The sequence below is a fragment of the Cibotium barometz genome, chromosome 7 (genome assembly GCF_041138505.1).
Source record: "Cibotium barometz isolate CiBa-2024 chromosome 7, ASM4113850v1, whole genome shotgun sequence".
NCBI lineage: Eukaryota > Viridiplantae > Streptophyta > Polypodiopsida > Cyatheales > Cibotiaceae > Cibotium > Cibotium barometz.
The window spans coordinates 16,928,901-16,956,868 of record NC_141052.1 but is presented as its reverse complement, the minus strand read 5'-3'; the positions used below and the strand labels follow the sequence as shown (position 1 = coordinate 16,956,868).

General features: G+C 44.9%; 1 protein-coding gene across 2 annotated transcripts in view; it reads right to left on the bottom strand.

The window, feature by feature from the left end:
- Window positions 1–322: 322 nt before the first annotated feature.
- Window positions 323–27,968, bottom strand: part of LOC147636753 (uncharacterized) — a 31,194-nt gene continuing 3,548 nt past the window's right edge. Inside the window, exons 2-9 of one of the 2 annotated variants that reach the window (XM_086800273.1) lie at window positions 19,251–19,468; window positions 19,030–19,156; window positions 18,699–18,767; window positions 18,435–18,584; window positions 18,061–18,153; window positions 17,672–17,973; window positions 14,616–16,302; window positions 323–1,466 (exon numbers count right to left, since the gene is read on the bottom strand). In XM_086800273.1, coding sequence (XP_086656399.1) covers window positions 783–1,466; window positions 14,616–16,302; window positions 17,672–17,973; window positions 18,061–18,153; window positions 18,435–18,584; window positions 18,699–18,767; window positions 19,030–19,156; window positions 19,251–19,468 — 3,330 coding nt within the window. In that variant the 3' untranslated portion in view covers window positions 323–782. The remainder of the gene's footprint in view (window positions 1,467–14,615; window positions 16,303–17,671; window positions 17,974–18,060; window positions 18,154–18,434; window positions 18,585–18,698; window positions 18,768–19,029; window positions 19,157–19,250; window positions 19,469–27,968) is intronic. The other variant, XM_086800274.1, reaches the window with a different exon arrangement.

Here is a 27,968-nt window from a genome sequence, read left to right as displayed (position 1 = left end):
GTAGACAGATGAGACTTAATCTAATATGAGTAGAAATGTGCCATTATGTGACAAATGACATGGCCTATAGCAAGGCCTGGTAGCAGTACCTCTAGAGCTAATGCTGACCCCTGTCCAGCAAGGGCTTTTAAATACTTGAGCAGGTCTCCAGAGCAGGGTAGGGGAGCGTAAGTACAGCACTGCAGTAATAATTATTCCAAGAAAAAAAAATCCCGAGAAAAAAGTGAAACCATCAAATTGGGCAAGTGCCCACAAAAAAGGGGAAAAGACCCCCTACATGCAGAATATTCATAAGAGACTCCCAAGAAATGGAGTGTTGTAATTATTCTGAAAAAAACCTATCCTCCTTCCATGGTGATGCATTGTTATTATCCTACATCAATAAGACTTTTGCTATTCGTTCCCACAGTAGGACCTAGTAATTAATCTATGGCTAAGAACCTCAACGAGCTCTAGTGTCCAGTTTTCATCATTTTTCTGAAAAAATATAGTTCCTATCTAGGTGAAGAAAGCTCTCCTTGAGACTAACCACATAGATGTAGATGTGTACAAGTCTTTTTGGGAAAGAGGAGTGCCGGTTCTACCACAGGAAAAACAATCATGCTTCTTACTAAAAACGCTCCTTTCACAGCAGCTCATCACCATTACTGATAACATTTCAACACATGTATGAAAGTTGCTGATGCATCAGAATTTCCAATCAAAATGACTCCGATGCTTATGGAAACTAGTAAGATAATGCCCAATTTTCAGGCAGTGTTTTGCTGGGTTAACGGCTAGCTTCAACCACCACCCCAACTGCGCTTTCTTGCTGGCCGTTCTGGTTTTACTTGTACCCTGTCAGCAAGTTGTGGGACATTGGTGGCTGGCCTTTGTGGGGGCTCTTTCCCTTCTACCATTGGCAACTTAAAACGTTCTCTACGCTTTTCCAACTTGGCCACCAGCTGATCAAGGTGTTGCTTACTCAGAGGTTGCTGGACATGTTGCTGCTCGTCCCATCTGTTACTTAAGTCAACTACATCTTGTTGAGATGCTGTCTTTGTTTTCCGATTCTGTTTTCTTGCCAGCTTTCCTTTCTTCCCTGCTCTAGACTGCATTGTCAGTTCTATACCTTTATCTCGTGCTTTGATACCTTCAAGAGCTAAGTCGTTCATTTGACATCTGCTAATCGGCATTTTACTGCTCAGAGTGATGCGGCTGCCATGATGCATGCCTCTGGTGATGTTGTGACATAAATCATCTCTCACCTGTTCATCATGGTTTGTCCAACGTTCAAATTTTGAGCGGCCTCTCTGCTTTATCTCGTCCTGCGATGATCCACTCACAGTCACATGAAGGCTATCTTGTTTGACAAAGAAGCTTTCAGCTGCACAATGATTCTCCTGAAGTCTGTCGATAGCAAATCCCACATATCCATTGCCACTAAGTGTTTCCGTAAATCCATGTGACAACTTACCATTAGAAGCCTGCAAAGGAAACCCCATTTCATTCAAAGTGAAATTGAATCAGCAGATAGGCATTGCCTGCATAACCATTGATAACAAACAAGAGATGTACACTACTGAAGGCAAAGCCTAGAATAGCCAGAGCCACATTACATGTAATCCCAGAGACCACCATTATTCAAGAGGTCAATCACACCCCATCCCCTCATGGAGGTGGTGCACAGCCATGGACATGCAAGCTTTGCCCGAATAGGCGAGTGGGTGGTACTGACAATGTAATTTTTACGTGCCATTCCTACCCCCGTCCCTGTTCCCTACATACGGCCGTCCCCCGTCCCATTCCCGTCCCTGTCCCTTGTGACTATGGCTGGAACGATCCACCTTCATTCTTGCCACAGGCCATGCTTGGCGGATGATGTCTGTGATGCGGAGGTCCCCAAAAAACTTGGAGCAGGAGGTGGTCTGATCTCAGATTCCTTGCCAGAGTCACATTCCTCACGTTCCCACTCTTTGCCCGGTGCCACTCTCAACGGAGAGGAGAAGATAGTGGCAGCCATGTTGTAATGGGTGTCCTGGGTTGGGGCCAGTGAGGCTGTCTCCATCGGGTCAAAGAAATGTTGGACTAAATGTCACCTTTTGAAGGTCACTCACTGGGTTAGGGGCCGCTTGCCAGCATGGGGTACTAGAGGCGGGGGAGACCCATCGTGGAGAGGGAAGGGTGGGTGTCAAGGAAAGGGAGATGACTCAAGGAGCCTCTTTGGGAGAGAGGACACTATGTTGAGAAGAAGGGAGGGCAGAGGAGGGGGTGAGGAGGGGGTGAGGAGGGGGGGGGGGGGGGGGGTAAGGTAGGCAAGGCTAAGGCTAGGGGGTGTAATTCCTCTGGACAGGGATGAGCACAATCTTGCTACACTTTAAATATTATTACCAATAAGCAAAATGATAAATGGCACAGTACAACACAAATACACGAGACTGAAAATAATGACACTTAAGCTTCACGGGCACCATGTGCCAGATTTCCATTACAAGAAAAACATGAAAACGGCAGGGAGTGTGTGTCGATGTAGACTCAATATCCACTACCAAAGGAGCGGCCCCACGTCCTCCACTCTCCAGGGTCAAGCCAATCCCATACTACCCACCACTGGACTTCCAGCAAAGCACCCGAGCTCCAAGACCATCCGGTAGCAGACCGGATTCGGCCATGCGGTTGGAGGTCGAAGTGCCCAAACAAGTCTTTGTCTTCACAGGTATGTGTCATGGCCGGCCAAAGACAAAGAGGCCTTCCCTAGGCACTATACGAGGTCCTCTCTCTCCTCTCATCACCAACAACGACAGAATGAGCGGAAGCAAAAGGTTATGGGCCTCTCACAAGTGCAACCCACTAGACAGGAGCACCTTGGAGTAACAGAGACTTGCCAAAAAACAGACCACAGATAGCATCTCGACCCGTGAACTGGACACACTAAGCATGCAAACCAAATAGTTCACACGAAAAACATTTGCCAGGCACACAAAACATGTGATGCAATGCACATCTTGCAATGGACAATTTCCCATTCATGTAGCTTGTATCCCATAACCATTCCAATGAGTCCCGAAGCCTACTAGAATGTCTTGTCCAAGCTCCAAGATTAGGACATAAGAGAAAGTCCTAGCTACCACAAGAACTAGTCCAGATCCCAAGGGCTCGAATCCAGCACTCTAAAGGCTCATAGCATAGAGCTCATTCTAGTGTCACTGTTTGGGCGGCCAAACAGGGACATCCCCTCAGCTTCTAAACACTCTGAAATGCTTCCTAGTAGCTGGCCATAGCAGCTGCGGATAGTCTTTTGAAATAGTCCTCGTCCATCCACTTTGCATCAATGGGTGGATGATTCTTGAATTTCAGAAGGTAGCGTCTAGTAAGCTTGCCACCAGCTAGCTTACACTCCCTATGAAAAACAATCTGCTTGGGTTGTAATAACTTTTCCAATTCATCCACTTCCGGTGGATCTTCCATAAATGGCTCACTCGCCGCTACCTATCCCACATACTTGCACAAGAAGCTTACATAAAATGCATTGTGGATCTTCTGATGATCCGGCAAGCCCAACCTAAAAGCCACTTCATTCATCTACTTAAATAGCCCATAGTACCTAGTAGAGAGCGTGGGGTACATTCCCTCCTTCCCAAGCCTCTTCCGGAGCCTAGCTTTCTCAAATTTCATCATTTTCTTTAATGTCCATTTACCTTCTAAGCTTGCCGGAAGCCCTCTTATGCTTCTCTTGAGAACACATTGTGGTTGTCCGCACTTGAGCAAAGGCAAGATCCAAATTCTTGACAAATTCATCGGCAACAAATATCTCATCCTTAGTGTGAAGGATAGGTGGTAATACTACTTTGCCATGGATGATCTCAAAAAGAGCCTTTCTTGTAGATGCATGCATTGTACTCTTATATGCAAACTCCACAAGCGGCAAATATTTCTCCTCCCGACTATGCTTCAAACATATGGAAGTACTTCATGTACTTGGAACACACGAATATACTTGAAACATATGGATGTACTTGAAGTATATTCGTGTGTATTTAAAGATGTACTGTGAAATAAAAGGAGGAACCAGGAACATATGGATGTACCAGGGACATGGATGTGCTTGGAACACTTGCAGTCCGCAGTTGAGGACAACTGCGATGTAAGAGGGAGGAAATGTAACTATTTGGTCCTCCTAGCTCTATTTCACATGATGAAATCCATGCCCGGACTCCAGACACGTGGAAGAAGACATGGGAACAGGATCCATAAGGTATGATTAAGAAAAAGCACCATTCTTGGTCAAAAAGCAAGAAAAAGCAAAAAGTCAAACACGGTTGACCGCGAGCCAAGGGCACCATTCAATCATGTGGAAGATACATGGAGAGTAGACAGAGAAGAGAGCAAGAGGTCTCTTAAATCCTGCTGTGTATTCATAAATATCCAACAGTATATACAAGTCTTGGTGGCCTGAAGCACACTAAAAGGTTGTCTTAACACAAAAGTCCTAGTCTATGATCAAATCCCCAAGATAGGAATGAGATGATCCATACAATGTTTTGTTAAGCCTTTATATAGTCTCAGTCTGACCTACTGTCGGACAGCAAACAGAAGATAATAAATCATTTATGCTGCCGACTATCATACATGTGGTTCAGTTCCCTTGGTCGTCTGCTGTCCAGTCTTTGGGGCCTTTCTCCTAAGTCCTGTGCCATTCCTGATCCTAACCAACCCTAAATCCTGGCTGCAAATCTGGGCTAGCATGTACATGTTGCCATGCACATGACATGAACACATGTAGGCATATATCTATGATCCTCATCAGAAGGGCGCCCTGCTACACCCCTCCACGTCAGTCTTCAGGCTACTTCACCTGGGCAGCCTGTACGGGTGCCACGTCATCAACAGGCGGCTGAATTTGCTGATGTTCAGCCTCCATGTGCTGCCCTTGATCTGCCCATTCTGCTGGACAACCTGTTTTGAGCTGGTTAAATCCTTCCGGGGGCTGGTCGTGCTGATTTAGGCCTGTTCCAAGCATCCATAGTGCTTGTTTGTGCCTATGGGCGGTGCCCGTGACCAGTCCATTGATGTTTACGCGATAGAAATTCATCTGTGACTCTGTTGCTGCTTGGTTTTGTGCCTGAGAGTGACCACCAGTGCCAGTTCTTCGTTTTCAGCATTCCCATCACCGTGAGGATGCAATCCAAGCACTAGTACAGGCACACCACTGACGCATGTGAGACCTGGAACACCAGTTTCAAGATTGCTTCACTCCAATGATTAGATGGGGAGTTGCTAGGAAAGCTCTAGATTGATAGAATCGTCACCAACAACATTGTTTAGTATTTGTATTCATCTTTTGTTTATGGCAAATCTAGCAAGCATAGCCCGTGGAACATTGCACAAATAAAATACTCCAATAATATATGGGGGGGGTCAGCCCCAGTGTGGTTTCTTTGAGCATATTTTAATTTTCAGCGTTGTCTATGTTTTTTGATGTTTCCATTTCATAAAGTGTTGAAGTGATTGTTATTTACAAGACAATGTGCACACCCAACGTGTCACATGCACTCTGCGCTGTAGTGCATGGTGACAAACTAGCTCATCATCATCAGTGCAACATTGTATCAGTATTAGTACCTTTTAGGATGATATTTGTCGTACGCCGTGACCCCATTGTAATCCTTAGTCCAGGATAAGTCACGCACGAGCTATGTAGGTCATTCTCAGCCATAGCAAGTTAGTCAGTCAGTCCAAGTCCCTTAACCCACTTGAAGAGACGCATTCATGCATGTAAAGTTAGTAGAAACCTCAGGGTTTGCATTAGAAAGCATTCTGTATATTGCACATCATTCATTCATTGCATCTAGACCATTGCAGAACCCCCAAATATCATCTAGTATATATCAAAATATTTACTAGGAAATTTTTTGGTATTTTCCCCATAATTTCCAACATTTTATACATCATTAATGTATTTATTGTGAACATGAGCAGTCGGCCAGCCCTGTAGCCAGCCGACTAGCTCATCTGGCCCATATAAATAGCTAAGCTTGGTATTCGTTCATTCATTCATCATATTCAGCATAGAGCATTCAAGGGCTTGGAGCCTTCAGCACAAGGAGCATAAAGCGATTGCAGTTTCCATCCATCATACCTTAGCGTTTTCCTCCTACAGCACTAGGCGCATCAACGCATGAGCATACATCAGCAAAATGCAGAAATTTCAGCATTCAGCCAGCATTCCACCTTGCGGTTTCTGCATCCATACAATTTTCAGCATTCATCTACTCATCGTTTTGCTCCAGCCACTTGGTGAAGGTAAAGCGCAGCATTCATACTCATTTACAGCATTCATACACAGTCTAGAACAGTCCCAAACAGCCCCTCTCTCAGCCTCAACTTTGCATCCCTCCCTCATTCCATTGGGAAGAGTGCATAGGCTCGAGCATCATTGGTGCTTCTACAGTCATATACAGTTCAGCCCAACTCTCGGTTTTCAAAGGTCTTGCGTTTGGCTTATCGTCAGTCACACCGTCAGTCTCTTCAAAGATAATAAAGCAAATACTATTCCGGTAAAGGATAGGAGGCCCTTCATAGGGTAATTCGGGACCCCATACGGTGTATGGTTTCTCTCTCTCTCTCTCTCTCTCTCTCTCTCTCTCTCTCTCTCTCTCTCTCAAATCTCTTAAAAGACTACAACATACACCATAGCTCTTCTTAGAGCTCAGAACCAGCTGCTCATGGAGCGTCTCCAACTCTTGGAGGTAACAGCAACACGTCCTCCTCCGCCTCCAGCAGCCCCCGACTACATCTCCCTCTTCTTTCAGATAAAACAACAAAGAAGACAAGACGAGGCTAGCCGGGGAGAAGAAAAAGCAGAAGCAGAAGTTAGAAAACAACAAGAGAAGGCAAATAGACGAGACTATGAGGAAGCCCAATGCAAGATCGACGAAGACCGGCGTCAGGCTGAACTCGCCACTCGGGAGCACAAACGAGAGCTCGATCGAGAACGTATGTTACTCCAGCACCAAAGAGAAAAGAGTTACTTGAGCACCAAAGGGAAAAGGAGGCCATTCATCTTAGATACCAGCACCTCTCTTCAACTTCCCCCGCCTCATGTGCCACTAGCCAGCAGTCCGCAGCATCAACTACCGTCATTCGCAATCAACCAAATTTCAGTAAGTATGATGGTAAGTGTGATCATTTAGCAGTTAATCAGTTCATTCATCAATTTCATTTTCCATTAGCTAGGATCACAGATCCTCAGGATAGAATCCACGTAGCGGCTCCCCATCTCACTGGTGAGGCAATCACTTGGTGGCAGCATTGGTCTAATCTTCATACAGACCAGACCACATGTGTCACAGCTTTTAGCTGGGATACATTTGTCCATGACATGAAGACCAAATTCCTCCCGCCCCAATACATGACCGGTCTGGCAGATGAGTTCTATGGACTCAGACAGTACAGATCCCGAGTGCTTCAGTTTTCTGGCAAGGTTATTACTTTAGCATAGCAGTTAGGACTATCTACGTAGGCCAAGATGGAGCAATTCATTCCTGGATTGGATCCCAGCATTCGGTTCACAATTTGTAACTTTAAACCCAGTACATATGACCGGGCTTTGACTCTTGCTCAGAATGAAGAAATAAAGATGAACGGAGGCAAGTCCAAGCAGTTATCCCAGTCCAGTACCAAACCAAAGCAGCAGCAATCTGCTGCACAGCCAAGGAAAGGTAATGCATCTTCTAAAGATGCTAAGAAGGACGGCAGTAATAGCTCCAGTTCAGGGGGTAAGAAAGATAAAGAATCTAAGCCTAAGAAAACCCCCGATGAAAAGGCTAAAGCAGGCATACTGGAGGTTATCTTCCTCCAGAGGAGCAAAAGAAATACCAGTCAGAAAACAGATGTTTTTTCTGTCACATCATAGGGCACGGTAAGAAGGATTGCCACAAATGGCAAGAAAAACAAGCTGCCAAAGCCCCTTCTGCCACAGTTGCCACAGCATCCCCAAGTCATCCATGTTGGGTAGGAGAGACGCTAGCCTGCACACACACACACACACACACAACCTCAAGAACAGAGAAACGTGAGAGTGCTGGAAAAGATGTACTCAATAATGATATGAAAATGAAAGTACAAGTGAGTACTAAAAGGCCAAGGGCAAAGTATCCAACACACATAAGTGTATTCACACAGGGAAAAAACCTGTGTCCAATCACAAGGAAAAAGTGCCCGTGAGTAAGCTAGGTTCACACCTGAACTAGCTGGGAGTGGACATGACCAACAAGCCCCCCTCAAGTGAATGGTGTGAATGGGTAGCAGCAGGGTGATAAAGCTGTGAATGCTGCCCTGCAGTATGCTCCACAGTAAGAGTGAACTGCAGTGATAAAAGTAAAAATTCAGCAATGGGAAAAGCTGAAAATGGGGAGAAAAAGTGGGGGCTCGAGGCGGGCATCAGCCAACGCTATGAGAGGATAGGTAAACTCTCAGCGATGCCATGATCAGTGGCATGTATGGCAAGTGTAAAGATGCATAATCCCACAATGAATAATATACATGTGACATGTCAAAACCATGAGAGCAAGCCAACACTGGCCAAGTGTGTAAAAGGAACTCCTAGTAAACATCACATGTGAGAAAGTGACAATGTCAACCCTGTAGAAACAATCCCGCTGCAAGGAAAAACAGCATAAAAGGCATCTCCAGTAGACATCACATTAGAGAAAGTGTCTAGCATAGACCAGCATAAGGGTCAACAAGCATCCATGAGGCATCACCACCTGCATGTGGGCAAGTAAAATCCCCCCCTGAAATGCATCTGCCAGACAATGCATACCATGGAGTATAGACTATAGAGCATAGTCATCAAAAGCAACGGCATCAGAAGACATCTCTGCAGGCGATGAAGATGTAAGGGTCAAGGCTGACACATGTGTAGCCAAATTGGCCTGATCTACACCTGTGGAAGAAGATGCCACCTGTTTCTTTTTTTCACTCTCAATACGCTTCCTGCATTCCTCTATGGTGTGCCTTGTTTTCCTGCAATAGTTACAGCGCTTTTTCTTTTCAGGCTTGTCCTCTGTCTTGGGAGGATCCGATGGGCTAGCTTTAGGCCCAAATCTATTCCCATGAAAGGGAGCAGCCATTGCTGACTCATCAGACATCATGTTGTTCCTGTTGGAACGAGATTGCTCTTCACTGAGCAAGAGAGTAACAAGGTTGTCAAAAGTGACCGCATTAGGCCAACAACCGCATAGTGGTACCAAATGTCTGATAAGAGTGAGGCAAATTACGCAAAACTGTCTCAACAAGATAGCTATCTGTCAAGACCTCATCAATGTTAATAAGCTGCTCTTGTAGGTCTTTCACATGCGTAAGGTACTGATCGATAGAGTCACCTTCAAGCATGCGGTCAGTCTCAAGCTTGCCTCGAAGGTAAGCTACACGAGCCTCATTGCAACCTGAATACAACGCCGCCAAGGTATCCCAAGCACCCTTTGCAGTGGTGCAAGAACGGATGTGCGGAATGATATGCCTGTGGCACGAGAGAGCAATCAATGCATGGGCCTGAGCATCCCTAGCATCCCAAGTACGCTGCTGCTGAGTAGGAGAAAGACGAGGAGGTGGACCTGCATGAGGGTGAGCGGGAATCACTTCACCTTCTGCTAGAGCAAGTGCAAGAGAACGCTCCTCAGTGCCATCCACATACAGCCATACGTTTTTGGCAACCATTGAGCTTGTCCCCATTGAGCTTGTCCTCTTGAGACAGCATTCCAAAGAGGTCATTATTACTGTTGGCCATGATGGTACAGCAAATGTGTCACAAGTCACCAAGAGTAGGCAATGCCCAACAAAACCGTAAGAATGCGGGAGATAAATAGTAGGATAACCAATGGACTGAAAGGGTATATGTATGCCACGAGAAATACATATGCATGTCCCAAATCTGCAAGTGTACTGCACAATGTCCCAAATCTGCAAGTGTACTGCACAATGATGCAAATCTGTCAAAGTGTCCACAATGGCATACATATACTGCAGCAAACCACAAATGTATACATGTGCCGTGAGAAACACAATTAGCTGACACCTGTAAAAGCGATACTACATAAAAAAGCCTCATCCAAGCTTATGACTCTGCCAAGGGCCAACAGTTTGTAGTCCTATTCGACATGGGCAGTTCTGAAGACGCCATTCCTCCCCAGTTGGCTAACAAAATGAGCTGCACATTAGTCCCATATCATCTGGATGTGGACGGTTTTACACTTGGTCTCCGGATCCACATTTCCCAGAAGGCATAGCAGTTTGCCTTTGAAGTTCAGAAGGTCTCATTCCAACGAGATTTCATTGTCTCACCTCTGTTGGGGTGTGACATGATCTTAGGAATTCAGTGGTTTCATCAGTATGAGCCTATTCCCAATTGGGGGTAGGGTTTTCCTGAGCCTGTCATGATTCGTGGGGGTATAAGCATTCTTGGTATCCCATTGATTTCGCATCTCCAGGCCCGACGAACTATCCGCAAGGCAGCAGAAGGAGCACTACTTTACGTTCGTGCTTAAACAGCCTCTACCTCATCAGTAGCATCCATCTCATCTTCAGTCCCACAGCTAGCAGACCTCCTATCCAGACATCAGAACATTATACTTAGGGACGATCTCCTGCCCAGTCTCCCACCATCCTGTCTTGAGGACCATCATATTGATTTGGTCCCTGGATCAAAACCTCCTAGCAGGTTTCCCTATTGTCTTTCCAAGACCTTAGAGGGCGAGCTAGAAAGACAGTTATCCGAGCTCCTCCGAGCCGGATTTGTTCGGCCTTCTTCCTCACCATTTGCTGCACCCATCCTATTTGTCCAAAAGAAGGACAAGTCTGCACGTCTTTGTGTAGACTATAGGACATTAAATAAACTCATCATTAAGAATAAGTTTCCTATGCCAAGGATTGAGTACATTTTGGAGTGTTTAGACCGTGCTAAATTTTTCACTAAGATCGACCTCAAGAGTGGTTACCATCAGGTCCGCATTTTTTAAGTTGAAATTCCAAAAACAGCTTTTCGGACAAAGCGTGGTCACTACAAGTTCGTAGTCATGCCTTTTGGGCTTACAAATGCACCCGCAACCTTCAATAAAATGATGTCAAGGATTTTTGCACTTCTCATTGGTAAGTGTGTCTTCATCTTTCTTGATGACATACTTGTCTTCTCAGCCACTGTGGAGCAGCATGAGAAAGATGTGGAGAAAGTCTTACAACTTTTGCGAGATAACGAGCTCTACATAAACGCCAAAAAGTCTGCCTTTAGTGTTAAGGAAGTTCAATACTTGGGCTATATCATCGGTTCCGATGGGATTCGCTTGGATCGCTCAAAGGTTCAAGAGATTTTAGATTGGGACATTCCTAAGACCGCCCAAGAGATCCGCTCATTCGTAGGCCTATGGTACCCATGTTCACCAGTTTTCCAACCTTGAAGCACCTCTCACCGGCTTGCTCAAGGGGGTGAAGACTCGCAAGCAAAAAGTCTCAACTACAAGCAAGGCGCTTGATGCATTCCGTGCACTCCAGAAAGCTATGTCAGAAGCTCCTGTATTAAAGTTAGCATCTTGGGATGAACCTTTCGAGGTCATTACCGAGGCAAGCAATGTAGCCATAGGTGCAGTTCTCCAGTAAGACAATAGACCTATGGCATACTACAGTAGAAAGTTGGTTGTCGCCGAAAAGAATTATTCACTATATGACAAAGAGCTTTTGGGTGTGATCACAACGCTCAAACATTGGAAGCCTTTTCTTTATGGACAGGTTTTCATAGTAAAAACAGACCACCAAGCACTTAAGTGGCTTCAAACCATGCCAAGTGCCTATTGGAGTGATCGGCAGGCCAGGTGGAGTCAACTCTTCCAACAGTTTGGAGGAATGATTGAATACATCCCTAGTAAGCATAACCCAGTAGCAGATGCTCTTAGTCGCAAGGCTGATGATAGCTTGCTGCAAATGATGGTGGACTAGAGCATTCAAGCCCCGGATGCTTGTCCGCTGGCCCTGTTTGCTGTCCAGGGCTGTGCACAACCCTTGGACAGGCTGATGACACCATGGGCTAGTCCTTTGGCTGGCTCATATGCAAACCTACAATTTTCTACAAACTTGCTAGTGACACTACATGCTATGGCTGACTGCTATATGCTCTATCTCATGAATTCTCCAAGTGGGTTAAGAGGACTGACTCCAGACTGACCTCTATGGCTAGGAGACTGACCTACGTAGCTCGTGCCTGTCCCTCCCTGGACTGAGGGCTCACAATGGGGTCACAACGTACAACAAATATTCCTAGAAAAAGGTATTACTTCTATACAAATGTTTGCACTGATGATCATGCCAGTGTGTCACTGTGTACCCCATTGCAGGGTGCACGTGACGAGCTCTAGTAGAGAAGCTTTCTCCAAATGCTCAGGACAAGAGGGGTGCTCTGCTGCTCATGTAATGTTGATGCCTGCCTAGCATCCAAGGTAGCGTGCCATGGTGACCCTAGGATTCCACTTGAGCACATCAACTAGGCGTGCCAACGTTTTTTTATTATTTTTATTTTTTTTATCTTTTTGGGGGGGGGGGGGGGGGGTCCCCACCCAAAAAGCACACAACTTGTGCCAATTGATCCACACGCCAAAAGCAAGGCAGAACAACTCAATAGCCTCTGCAAAGCACTAGAGATTCCTATCCAAGCTGGGCAGGTAGGCAACAACAAAATCTGCAGACTCCACGTCGTCCAAGAGCTGCGGATGGGTAGGCTGAAGCCCTAGAGGCCAGTATTATGAGCTCATAGGAAGCTGCTCATCACCTCCACAACAAAGAGGAAGAGAAAAGGAGCCAATGGGCAGCCCAGGTGCACCGAGCAGGAATGGAAAAGCGCTCCCCAGGAGCACCCTGAATGAGAACATGCTGTGTGCCGATGAATAAAGGGCCAGACTCCCCGAACCAAAATGCCAAGAAGCCCATACGGCACCTTTCGGATCTCATCCATGGCACTTAAACATGATTCATTCGGGATAGGAGCATCTTGGATAACATCTTCACCTTCTGGGAGGCGATTGCCTTGGCCTAGATGAGGTAGCAGATATGGTGGTCCTTCAAGGTGGCCAATGACCGTGTTGACTGGAGTTTCCTGGAGGGCCAGAGGGGAGGCTGATCATCTTGGCAATGATTTTATGTATGCGGCCAGGCAGTATGGAGGACTTGTTGAACTAGTATCAGAACTTGCGCTTATCAGTACCCATCTGATGCATTAACACATGTACTTTGTGTTAATTTTTTGCTTAAGGTGAATCACATGCAAAAGAGCTTCAGATTGAGCACAGTCCTTGGAATGTTGTGGTTCCATAATCCATTTGTACATTCTATGTAGCCTTGACCAAAACAATTAATGTGTTTTGTTAATAACCCAGGGTTGCTGACAAGAACTGACCTGAGCCCTCTTTCATGTACCTACATATTCAAAAAGACAGCAAGCATATACAACAACCTATACCTACTACTAGTCATCTCAGGCCTCAAATCATGGCAGATATCATTGTAAGACCATCTTCTTATAATAAACCCTTTCAAATAACGTAAGACTGCCATCCTCCCTTACCCATGGCCAACAATACTCCCTGGAGGTACTCCACCACCCCACCCTCAGAAAGAAGCGCCCGACGGGGGGACACTTCGAGGAATACGGTCGCCACCCAACTCAGTTATCACACTTGCAACTGATGAAGTAGGTCCATGGACATGTAGTCCAGTCACTCATGAAGAGCAATCATAAAGTGGAGCATAAGCTGTTATACTTAACTGGGCCATGCTACAGGGCCATTGCAATGGATTCTGTTGTCACCGCCACCACCTAGAGTAGCTGGGGCTTGGGGGCCTGCCTACCATGGAGCCGTAGGGACCAGACCTCTACAATTGTTTATATTTTATAGAGACTTATGATGCCAACTAGCAAACAAGAGAGGTGCTGGACAATGAGGGGCAGCGGCAAACAGTTCATCTCAACGTGGACCTCATCAGAGACGCCCTCCATCTCCCCCAACTCGACCAACCATATGTTCACCAATGCCCTGCGGTTGACGAAAGGAACTTACAGGGGCACAACCACCAAAGACAGAGTCGAATGGAGTAACATCACCCGAGAGGAGTTGGTGATGCCAGCACGGGCCCTTTCATTTTTATTAACTACCAGGTGGACTGACAAGTTTAGCCACTACAGCCTGTCCACATTGGCCAGAGTTTACCAGGGGACACCTGTGTTGTGAGGCCATCTACTTGCAAGACCATCTACTTATAATAAAGCCTTTCAAATCATGAAACACCAGAAACTAAGCATGCATGACAAGGCGGAAAGCTGGAAACTACCAAGGCTCCAACTATTGGCATCACCAAAAACTACAGTCTGACATCCAAAACATGTATTTGTGAGCTCCAATGTGCTAGAAGAGATGCTACAAAAGGAGATTAGCACACTCAAAAAAAATCAAACATTCTCATACTTCGTATCCACCAATGCCTGCTTATGCAGCTTCGTAAACAAATAAGAAAAAGTAATGAAAGATTTAAAAATCCATGCACTCAAACTTGAACATATGTCTGTCTCAAGGCAGAGTGAACACTATGAGGAGTACCTTTGTAAGATGGTTGCCTGATTGATGACACTCAGAATCAACTTTATTGTTATTATCATTATGATCTGGATTGTCATTCTCCCTTCCATCTATTAAAGTAGAAGACCCATCATTTGTTAACTCTGTGGCGTTCCGTAACAGCAGCTTTAATTTACTGCTTTGCTTCTGCTCATCAGCCAAATTAGCAGTGCTAGATTGATTGCGCTTCCTAGAAGAACACTTTTTAGGCCGGTGTTTTTTGTGTCTCTGTACGCTTGAACCTTCTACAGTAGTTAAGCAATTGACCTGATCTTCTATTTCTGGAGAACATTCTCTATAGTCTTTTTCCCTTTCCTTGACTTCCGAATGTCTCTCTCTCTCTCTCATGCTCTCTTGATCGCTAAAAGAAACCTGCATGTTATCTCTTGCGTGTGTTTCATATCTTGAATGCAACCCTGTGTTGTCAGAAGTTAGCCTCATTCCTAATAGCATGTGCCTTACCTCCTTTTTTTTACTCCTTATGATATGCAACCCTTTCCAAGAATGCACACCTTTCCTATCACGCAGTTGGCCGTCCCTTCCATTGCCAAGGTGATGGCCTTCATATTTTTCCCTTCTAAAGAACTCTACAGTCCTGTCCATAGTTTGTATGTCCCTTCCATTGCCATGCTGATGGCTTTCAGATTTATCTGCCATATTCCTGTCCTCAGTTTTTTGTTCACTTTCAAGACATTGCAGGAGCAATTTCCCTCTTTCTGAAAGCTCATGAAAGTTCTTATCCTGATCCTTATTCTCCCTCATAGACATGCTTTCGATCTCTCTCCAAGAAGAATAATCATCTTCCAATAAAAAACAATTTATAGGTTTGTCCCTCATTCCTTGCTTCCAGCCAAGCATGGCTCTATCACTACCACCTTCTTGTCTTCTCTCCAGATTTGGGCAGCCTGGGAGGTGCACTTTGTCTTTGGACTTTACTTTTTCTTTAAGTTTATGACCCTTCTTGGTTTTCTTAATCTTAAGTTTTTCCTTTGATTGATCCTCAGCAGGTATGCCCGGCATTTGATTTTTAATCTTCTTTGACTCAAATGTGTTCTTAATTTTTGACCTTTTCTCCTCCACCTTGGCAGAAGAAAAATCGGTCTGTCTTTCCACTTTTTCCACAATATGCACACTAGATTCATATACCCAAACACCACTTGATTTTTCATCAAAAGAATGGTGAACTCCATTGTTCCTACTAAGATGCTTCTTGTGCTGCCTGTTCTCTGCTTCTACATGTACTTCATTAGCATCCAGATGTGTTGTTAAAGTGTGTTGTGCTCTTAATGACTTTTTGGAAATGTGATTTTCATGACGTGTGGCCCTATCTACTTTACATAAGCCCAGTCTTCGTTTCTTGGACGCATGTGATATGATTTCATTAAATCCGACTTTTTTGATGTCCACCTTTTCACTGAATTTGTCTCCTTCAGAAACTTTTAAAACCTGATCCAAATTTCCTCCAGCACAAACTTTTGCAGAATGGTTGAGTTGCAAGTTCTCTCCCTTTTCTCCAACACACTTGTGGAGAGCCCCAAAAACCTGGTCCTCATGCACAAGTTGAGATCCATCATTCAAGCTACTGCTGTGACTCTGTCCTCTGTGTGTATCTCTCTTTTCCTGTGTCGGCATCCTGCCCGGAGGAGTTGATGGCCTTGGTGTTTTACGCCTGAAAAGAGAAGGCTGGCACACTGTCATGAGCTTATTCAAATGAATGTTAAGTGGCACAAGCCTTTCATGACTGAAACCAAAAGGTACAGCATGCACGCACACAACCACTTCCAATTACAAAAAATAAATGCAGTTCTAATGGTTGATAATACTATAATGAACTAACACTACTTGGTCCCAAAAAATAGCATTACCAATTGCAATTGGCTTCATGTCAGGATAAAGCCTAAAAAACAAATAACCACGTTCACACTCTCATTCAACAGCCCAGCACATTCAGTGGACCTGCAGCAGCACTGTAGAGCACTTACCCCCACCCTCTGCTAAAGCTAAACAATGCTTCAGAAAGTGGAAGTGCAACCCTCATTCTCTATACCAGCTACTTCTCCTTCTTGATTGACTGAGGCCTAAGGTCGAAACTGCAGCTAACTCTCCTAAAAATATACATTCATTTTGAGTCTTACAACGTCCCAAGGTAAGGGGGACTAAATTTTTTATAATAATAGTGCAAAAATAAGACTATTTTTCTCAATTTTTTGGCTTCATAAGACAACAAAGCCAAAAATAATAGCAAATATTTCAAAAAGTAAGGCTATTGTTCTCAATTTTTTGGCTTCATAAGAAAATAGAGCCAAAAATAATAGCAAATATTTCAAAAAGTAAGGCTATTTTTCTCAATTTTTTGGCTTCATAATGAAATGAAACCGAAAATAATAGTGCAAATATTTCAAAAAGTAAGGCTATCTTTCTCAATTTTCCGGCTTCATAAGAAAATAAAGAGGAAAGGTGTATGTTTCTTAAAAATAAGTTTCCCAAACAGTGCTTCCAACATGTGGCCGAAGCAACACATTTCCAAGCAAAGCTACTGAGTTCCATCAAAAAATAACTACAAGATGAAAAATTGAGCTCACAGGAACTTTGATGCATAAAAATCTTCATAAGCCATCTATCTAGTGATTGACATCAACTGGGACTCCTTTCTTGCAGGCCAGCATACCCATGTATAGACTAGTTATACTGACGATGATGACTAAATTGATCAAGTACCCTCTTGAGCCCGGCACTTTTATGTCATTCTACACGGCCATCAAGAACCAGAATTTTCCCATGCATAGACCAAGAGTATGATTAATTTAATTAATCATGAAGGATACCGACTAGCTTAATCAGGTAAACGATAGCCAAACCAGGAGCCACATGCCTATTTTATTCTAAACATTAATTGTCAACAAATATGCAGGTGCCAAACAATGACTTATCCAGCTGATTAAAATCCAGATATGATACCAAAATGCCTGCATCAATTGCTTACACGATTCTAAGCAAAAACCAACCAGCTGAATGGTTGAACTGATCAGAATATGCACCTGGAAGCAGATACAGGAGTAAAGGTTTCCCCTGAAAAGACTGCAACATTCTGCCTTCCATGTACTTCAGTGCCTGCATCAGCTCTGCATACAGAACCTGATCCCTTCCCACTAGCTTGGGCTTTCGAATCTAATGTCAGCCATGCTTTGTTGGGTACACCTGCTTTTCTCCACAAATCTGGCTGATTTTTGGGACTGAGATCATGCAAAGTTTTGATATCCCCCCCTTCTTCCCCTTGACAAACATCAATGCCACTCTTCTCTTTGACCGAGTCATCATCTGCCACGTCTATCAGGAAGATCTGTGAACAGAAAACAGCAGGTAATTGTGTTTTGCTTGGTTGCTTTAAAATTTCAAAATGCATAAAATTGCACTTATATTTAATTACAGCATCAGATTCGCGAATCCGCCATCCTTGGGTATCAGCAGAGGGGTGCCGTTCACAACCTCCTCCTCCAACTTGTATAGCATGTGCTGTAAGCTGCACAAGAGACGAGCACCACCACTTAGGATCAAAACCCTTCCCCTGCTCTCTCGTAGCAGATATAAAAAGGTGACAGCATTAGTGACTACTTCTCACAACTTCAGAACCCCTGTCCTGGTCTATGTTGTTGCAGACTCATAAAGATTTAAGCCATGCACAATCATATGTCATGAAAAAGGAGATGCAACATCATGGGGTCATCAACTTTTCTATACACATAAAGATTAGAAGCTGATGCATCATCTATTGCTTGAAGTTTCGAGGTAGCAGTGACATACATATGTATTGATATGTCCTCTCCCAACACCTTGAAAGCCTCCAACAGCAGCAGCATTGATGGCAGCTGTCCGATGACGTATACCATCAACAGATGCTCCAAGCAAACCCGCAGACACTCCCAACTCTGACGGCAGGTCTGGATCAAACTCCTACAACATGGCCACTGATTTATCAAGCAGACATAATGACAGTACTTGTTAAACAGGCAGAATTCCTCAATCAAAACCTGCCTTATAACAACCAGGCAATTCAAGCATACTGACCTGTCCAGACCGCCCACTTTCATACACTCTAATTTTGCTCTGCATGGTACTTTCCAAATGAAACTGTGCCTAGTTCAATTAACATAAGTCAGTAAACTTTAGAGTCCAGCCATCAAACTAGAGACACATCTACATTCACTGTAGACTTTCTGAACAAAAGCTTCAAAATCTTCAAGGCTACAACCCTGCCTAGAGTGTGGAATTCCAATAGGACCTTTAAGAAAACCTGACAGCAGCCACCCAGAATATAGGAAGTGCAAATGGCATGTTTGAAGGGAATAATCGAATAAAAGAAAGAAACACCATTCTCTCAAAAAATAAGAAACCATACCAACTGCTTGCAATACTCTTTCCAGCTGCTTTCATCAAACCCAAAATTAAAATAATCCGACACATCCACGTGTGGATGCCTCCAAGGTTTCTCCTCTAAAGAATCAATATCTAAATCAAACACTGTCCTGCACAGTGACTCTGATAAGCAACTTACATACATTCATGGAAAAGATTTCCCACTTCAGCACCTTCAGTTTTTGACTAGGTATTACAACTCACTTGTTTAAAGGCATACTGTATTCAAGGCCATACAGAAAACCTCGGGGTGTACTATTCCCCCGAGGAGGTAACGTTATCCTTCGACAGTTAGCAAATCCTCGACCAGGCCCAATTCGATCACCTCTTCCACCACCACCTTTCGATGAAGTAACCCTAATGCTTACACCTGGAGCACTTGAGGTTGCTCCCACTCCTCCAAGAGCACTTTCCCTGACATACTGCAAGCCCAAAAAAGAAAGCAACAATATTTTTATAAGTAAGCAAATGAACAGTGTGGCATATTGAGAAACACTAGATTTACCAATCTAGGAATGTCAATCCTCGTGTGACCACTGATTTTTCCTTCTTTAAGATTTGTATCGCTGTCAAAAAATTTAAGCAAGTTTTTGCTATGTATGTTTGGGCAATCAGTAATGATGTATATTATACAACACATTGTAGGGTGAATTTGCGTGGCACACACTGTAACATGAACCAACCAGAACAAGATGATTGAGCTGTCTTTAATGTTTGTGTGGTTTCTTGTAAGAGTCTCTTCAAGAGGTTATTGTAAAGTCTGGGTCAGATCTTTAATTGGAGAGTTGAAGATGTACCAATGGAAGCATAGCACTAGGGATGACCTTCCTCCCTGCTGTTCCAATGCAAGCCCTTGACTGACCCAAAAAAAGTACACTATTTTTGTGCCATTCGAGTTAAGAAACACCAAAAACGTGTTTTGGAAAAACTTTGGATAATCCAAAAAATTTCCAAATGTTTTAGTCAGCAAAGAGTTGGCCCAATCATCTGGTCAAAAATGTGTAATGATCCAACTTGATCTGCAAAAAATCTTATGATAGAGTACATTGGTCCTTCTTGGCCAAAGTGCTGCACAAAATGGGATTTGGGAAAATTGTTACCTCCTTGCATCAATGTCTTACGTTTTCGAGCTCAATCTAAGCTGGTGGGCAAATTTACTGCCCACTCCCACTACTCTTTGCAGTCATCACCTTACCCTTGATCAAGGCTCTAGAGCTTGCAGGTGAGGAAGGCCAATGGAATGGGTCAGTAATAAGGTGCTAAGCAAGGCATGTATGGTTTCATGGAAGGGTCGTTGCCCTGCTGAACCATATGGACATGTGAAGCATGTTTGGCTTGAGCATGCGTATGAATCATAGGAGTAGTGCTCTTATGCAGTCCAATGGCATGGCAAGATGTTTTGTGGCTATCTATTCTACTTAATTTTCTTTTGCAGGTACTTAAAGCTACTTATGGAATTATGGGTATTTGAGACACAATTGGCTCTTGTACCTGTGCCTGGTTATTATCAGAGTTGTTCAATCAGGATATGGATAAAGTTTCTTTTTTGATACGGTTGGCTCTTGTGCACGTATCTGACTTCGATTGTCGATCTGGAATTATGGCTTTAATGCCCGAAATTATGAAATATTCCAGATTGACAGTGCATCTGCTATACTTGAAGAATATTTCAACCTTACAAGGTTGCAGACAATTGCTTTATAAGACAGAGGGGATGTCACCATTTGGTTCCTTCACAAATCTTGACCAGTGTTTCACACACTGAGCGGAATCAAGGTGTGAACAAGGATTTTCCACAGAAGAAAGCTGCAGCACTTACTAGCAAAGTTTGGCCTGAAAGATGGCTACAGAGCATGAGCAACATGGGATTTTATTCATCAAAGTGACTTATAATGTTTATAAGTCAATGTGTTCACACATCATGAATGACGGGCTAGACTTCTTATTATTTTGGGCATGTATATGTGGACATAAGGAGGCGCCTAGAGCAAACTTGGGCTACAAGCCTGGGAAAAGCATAAAGTTAATATTTTTTGTAAAGTTTAGCTATTATAGAGCTGGTCGACTCTATTAAAGCAAGGCAGGGGGGTTGTTTTTATTATCATGCGCTTGCACCTCATCTGGTATATTGATTGCAGCTCTTCTCCCTCTCTGGCCGTACAGCATCCTTCTCTCAGCGTTGGCCGTACATTTCTCTCTCTCCTTTGTGCACTGGCTGTACATGTCATATTTCTGACTATGCACATGTGGAGGAACACCATGGAAGGGTAGGTACAGACCCTGGTGTGTGTTCCAGGCATGGTTTAGTACATGTGGAAGGACTCCATGGAAGGATTGAGATCCTGGTGTGAGCTCCTAGCATGATTGGTTACATGTGGAAGGGCTCCATGGAAGGATTCATATCCTGGTGTGAGTTCCTAGCATGACTCAGTACATGTGGAAGGGCTTCATGGAAGGGTGGATAGTAGGATACCCTGGTGAGAGTTCCTAGCATGCTAATGAAGTCTCATGGAAGGGTGGACATTCCGCACTGCTTTGAATTTGTTTCCTTTTGGTGGATGATGTACAGTGATCACATATCACTCCAGGGGGGTTTGTTGGGTTTTATGCTGTGTATGCACCCAGGGGAGTGCTAGTGATCATCAGTAGGTTACTGGGGCACTTTTTACTTCAGTTAGTGGAGGTTTTTTCTCCCAGTTTAGCTTAGTTTCACTTATAAAGGTTTATAAGTGATTTGGTCCACCTGGCACTATTTATGACCGGACCATGTGAACACACTTTAGGTCACATCTTTTATATGTGGCTATTGTACTTCATTTTATCATTATCAATATATGAGCAAACGTGTTCCTCTCTCTCACTCTCACGTTTTCTGTTAGTGTGCCTTCCAAAACCCTAACCCTAACAGCTCAACCCTACAACTGGGCCTACATGTCTACGACCAGCCCAATCCAGCAGTCGGCCAGCAAGCAAGAGAGGTCGGGGACCAGAAAGGGTAGTCGGCCAGCATCGAGATCCTCTAACCAGGAGTTGGCCAACATCTGGATCAGCCGGGGTGCAAAAAACTCTCTCCCACACCATGGGAAAAATAGGAAAAAATGGGGAAAAAATACGGGGAGTGAGGAAAAATGAGAAAACACCTACAAAGGGCGGACACACCCACAACAAAGGCCCTAGTGTCTGATAAAGACAGGAGCACAAGCAACCCGGTACTCTGCCTCTGTCGAAGATAGGGCAATAGTTGGCTGCCTCTTACTGCTCCAAGAAACCGCTCCTGAGCGGAGGGGAAAACTGTAACCTAAAGTAGATCTCCTTGTGTCTAGATCTCCTCCCCAATCTGAGTCACTCCAACCTTGGAGTCTGACTCCATCCCCTCCTGTGTAAAAGAGTCCTACTCTGCAGATACCGCAAGATCCGCAATCCTGCGTCCCAATGAGACTTCAATGGCGTCTGCATAAAAGAGCTTAACAGCCCCACGGAGAAGCTCAAGTCCAATCTGGTGTTCAGCAACCAGATCAATGAACCAACCAACTTCCAATACTGCGAGGCATCAACTGGCTCACAAGGATCATTAACGGTTAACTTTGTATTTGGGTCCATTAGCGAAGTAATAGGCTTGCAGTTCTCCATCCCAAAGGCCTCAAGCAACTCATGAACATACCGCTGCTGAGAGACAAAGAACCCCCTCTGGGTCTGCCAGATCCATCCCAAAAAGAAGTGGAGTAAGTCTAGGTCGGTCATCTCAAACTCCTTTGACAAGGCAGCCTTCATCACGCCAATGTGCTCCACATGACCGTCGGTGAGGATGAGATCATCCACATAAAGGATGATAATCGTAACCATGCCGCGTTCCCGAAAGAGATACAGGTTGGGATCTGCAACCGATCTCTGAAAACCAGTCCAAACAAAGAAGGCATCAATCTTCTGATTCCAAGCCCTGGGAGCCTGCTTAAGACCATACAAGGCCTTACGTAACCTGTAAACCATACAAGGCCTTACGTAACCTGTAAACCATCCCTTCTGATCCTCGAACAACAAAGCCTAGAGGCTGCTCAACATACACCTCCTGCAAGTCACCATTAAGGAACACAGATTTTACATCCATTTGATACACGGGCCACCTCTAAGAAGAAGCAAGGGCTAGAACGGTCTGAATCGTGGTCATCCGTGCTGTCGGTGCAAAGGTATCCTCGTAGTCGATGCCTGGCCGCTGAGCATAACCTTTAGCCACAAGTCTGGCTGTGTTTGTCCACCGACCCATCTGACGCATATTTGGTCTTAAAGACCCATTTGACACCAATGACTGACCGTTTCGACAGCCTCACTCCCATGTGTTGTTCTTCTCAATGGCATCAAGTTCCACTTGCATGGCTTTCCTCCAAGTATCCTATGAAAGAGCTTCCTTAACAGAAGTGGGCTCCTTGTCCCGCATAATACGAGACATCAAAGTATAGTTTACCTGAAGAAGCTCCGCTGTATTGCTTTTGTCGCGGACTCTGTGCGATCTTCGAGGGCCGTCCTCTGTGGTCCACTCGGAGGGTAGCTCTGTGACACTTGACTCCCGAAGGGTGTCCATCAACCACCTGGGTACTCGAACAGATCGTGGAGCCTCCTACCGTTGCGGGGGCTATTCTCCAGCTGCTGCGGGCTCAACCTCTTGTACTGACTGAGGTTGATCAACTGGAACAATGGTCTAGGAATCATCATCAGACTCTTCTGGATCTCCAAGAAGTGGCGGCTCCTCGACAGTGGATACTGGAACATGCTCATCAAAGACTACATCCCGGCTGACAACAATCTCATTCCTCTCTGGATCATACAATCTGTATCCCTTGGAAAGAGAATTATACCCCACAAATATAAGCTTGCGGGATTTGGAATCAAGCTTCCCCCTCTGCTTCTTCGGAATATGTATTTACCTACAATCCAGACTCTTTTTCCACCATCACGTGCCAATTCTTGAACCGTGCAAAAGCTTGGTCCTTCTGTGAAAGAAAGTAGACCCATGTGAATCTGGTACAGTCATCAACAAGCAGCATGAAATAGAGAGATCCTCCCAATGATGGTGTCTGTTGAGGTCCACACAAGTCAGTGTGAATCAACTCCAATGGTTTTGAAGCCCGCTTGGAAGCCTGCTTCGGAAAGGATTCCCTATGCTGCTTACCACGTATGCAAGAACTGCAACGTCCTTGCCTGCTGCCAACATCTGGCAAGCCAACCACCATCTGGTCCCGGAAAGCTTGCCGCAGTGCATCCACATTTAAGTAGCCAAAACGAAAGTGCCACAAGTCTCCGATCTGAGAACCTGTCAACGAGGAGAGTGTAGAGAGCTTGTAGATACCATTCTCCACACCGCCTTCCCAAACAACCTGGCCAGTCTCACGGTCCCGTAGAGCAACTTAATGCTCCTCAAATTCCAACCCGAAAGCCAGTCTTGCATACTTCATGCACTGACAGAAGATGAAAACCAAGAGCAGGGACGTAAAGAACACGGGAGGCATGCTTGCCCCCCTTGCCGTCGAGAATAATCTCCATCCGGCCCTCACTGTGTATCGGAATGGTGGAGTTGTCACCAATGAAAATGCGACCTGACTGCCGTTTCAAATCCAAAAAGAAGTCACGGGACGGAGTCATGTGCCTGGAAGCACCACTGTCAAGAATCCATTCCCGGGTATCCTTTGCGGTGAAGCCAACTGCCTCCTCGCTCGAAGACGATGAAGCATCAAAGTCCATCATCTCTAAGTGCACAAATGCAAGAGTCTGTGTAGCTGAGGCTGAAGAATCAGCACTCTTCCTAGCCCGCTTAGGACACTTCCTCCAATAGTGGCCTTTCTCGCCACAATCATTCCAGGACCTCTCGACCTTCAGTTTCTCTCGTTCTGTGTCAAGCTTCTTCTCAGAAGACTTCTCCAGTGAAGCCTTCCCTTTGCCCTTGTTGTTATTCCGGCCTTTCGGCCATTGGCCAGTTAAGGCCTCTGAACCTCCGCTGTGAGGAGGGTTCGTGAATCGTTCCTCCTAGTCCAAGACCATGGGCACAAGCTCCTCCCAGGTAATGGTGCTGAGCCTACCACTAGCAATCAAAGAGGAGTAGAAAGCGGAATACTGAGCAGTATCCTCAGAGGGATCATCACAGGAGAGCTTCGAGTTAGAATCCATCGGACAAGAAATTGGATGGCACTCGGTCATCCCAAATGTCTCCACGAGCTGCTCCAAATATCTGTACTGGCTAAGAAACACTCCATCAAAAGACTGATAGACCTCCATCCCAGGAAAGTAGTGGAGAAGTCCTAAATCAGTCATCTCAAAGGTGAGAGCTAGGAGCTGTTCAATCTTGGCAAAATGTGAGCCAGTGATCAATAAATCATCAACATATAAGACAATCAAACATCTTGAGCAAAGATGTCTACAAAGCATCTCTATAATCCAAGGGAAAGAAAGAATGCATCAGTCTTATCACACCACGCCTTAGGTGCTTGTTTCAAACTAAAAAGGGCTTTGTGCAATCTGTACACCTTACCCTCATGTCCGAAAACGTGAAAACCTTGAGGTTGTTCAACATACACCTCCTCATGTAAGTCACCATTAAGAAAGGCAAACTTACATCCATTTGGTAAACTGGCCAATGCTCATGAGTAGAAAGAGCAAGAACTGTCCAGATGGTGGTGTATCTGGCAATAGGAGCAAAAGTTTCCTCATAATCCACACCCTCAATCTGAGAGTATCCCTTCACAACCAATCTCGCTTTGTGTTTGTTCAAAGATCCATCAGTATGAAACTTGGTCTTGAAGACCCACTTGACCCCAATAACTTGTCAATGCAGAGGCCGGTCCATAAGCTCCCATGTAAAATTCCTCTCAATGGAATCAATCTCGGCCTCTATGGCTGCCCGCCACTCAAGAAGAGCAAGAGCCTCTTTAGTTGTGGTAGGCTCATATGACTATATCATTGTACTCATTACGGCGAGGTTACAAGAATGATGAAGCTGCTATAATCTCCGTGCTCGTGTCAAAGATTGTGCTAAAGAATCAACAAGCTGATGAAGTTCCATATCAGAGAGATGAGAATCACGAATAGTGGTTTCTAGTCATCGTGGAATCTTAGGGGCAATCCTCCGTTGCACAGAAGCAACAGGAGAAGGAGAAGCCGGGGTAGGAGGAAGTGGGGGTGGAGAGGCAGGGGATAAAGAAGTTGATGGTGGACAAGTTGGTGGTGGAGTTGGGGTGGCTGAGGAAGGAGGAAGGACCTCGATGGTAAGCTCGGGATGAGAGCGAGAATCATATGAGGGCTCAACAAAGTGAACATCGCAAGAAATCACCAAGGATCAAAGTCCTTCAACCGATAAAGACATGAGATTGGAACTCATTCAAAGAGCCATCAAAGTCCTTCAACCGACAAAGACCACCTTCCAAGATACCTGTGGCCACAATCTCCAAGGTGCTAGTGTCGATGATCTCAAGGACGGAACTGTCAAAGTAGACATCACATTCTTTCTCCACAATCCGAAAAACTAAGAGGAGATTGCTAGAGAGCTTGGGAACATGAAGCACATCTCGAATGGTAGAAGGCTGGCCCGGGGAAAAGTTAAATCGCACATTACCAACTGAAGAGGCCTCCAAGTTGGAAGCATCACCAATAAACACCGTCGAAGAGCTGGGATGAATGTCATGAAGAATGGTCTTGTCAGGAGTCATGTGAGTAGTACACCCATTATCAACCACTCAATCCATAAGAGGTGAGGTGGAAGGAACAGGAGAGTCAGAGGGAAGCTCATCAATAGCGATGAAGACAGTCTCCTTGGTGGAAGAGAATTTTTTAGTTTGGTTGGTGGATGAAGAGGTTTGATTGGGGGGGGGTTCTTCGTAGAACCACCTTCTCTCTTCTTCTTGCGACAATCAGAAGCTTAGGCGGGAGAGCTCGGAAGGACTGGTACCTCTAGAACCTGGCCAAAGGATGCCCCTATGGAAGCTAAAAGCTTCCAATAGGACCGAGGAAGAGCAAGGAACCGTAGTGAGACCGGGGTAAGGCGTTGATCCTCCATGGCATAGCAGTATTGGCAATCTTCACGTTGGAGAGTTGATTCTCAAAGGCTGCCTTCTGGGCAGAGTTCTCACGGTGATACCTCCTCTGGATGGTATCGGACAATTCTTCTACAGTTTCCTCATCATTATCATCAAATTGATGAGCAATAGAGGGTTTTATGTTGGAGATGATAAGGGCATGAGCCCTTACATCTTTGTCAACCCAAGCATCAATCTCAACATAAGGAGAAGTAGTATCAGGAGAGGCATCAGTACCAGAAACAATACCCCATAGCCGATGATACCGAAGGAGAGTCTTCATCTCTAGTGTCCAATCAAGATAATTGGTTCCATCTAAGATGGATTCCTTGAAAAGTTGAGGAATGGATGAAGTCGGTGTAGAAGCCATGGAATCCTCCTCTTGAAACTTACAGCGGAAAGGCTGCAAATAGGTACGCGGGGGTTGCCCACTCCTCCCTAGACGCTAGGTGAGGTGAAAGAAAGATGCAGAACTGTACTCCTACCCGAGACCAAGCACACACGTGAAGACGGAAGCCAACCCGATGCGCGATGAAGTAAGGGAGGGAGAGGCTAATGGAGCAAGTGCACAGTGCTACCATTAGTCCGGGGTAGGCAAAGAGTACAAAGCACAGCAAGAAGAGAGGGCTGGAAAAAAAAAACACAAAAAAAGGTTGATATAGAGGAAAACCCAGCAAGGTGCTGCTGTAAGAGAAAAAAGGCAGCAATGAAGTGCTGTGCAAGAGGCAAAAAAACAGCCCCAAATCAGTGCCAGAAAAAACATTGATTTGTGCTTGAAGTAGATCTCCAAAACACAGCCACCAAGGAGCAGAGGAGAAAAAACGTAAGCTAAAAACTCTCCTTGCTGAACTGTGGAACCACGAGA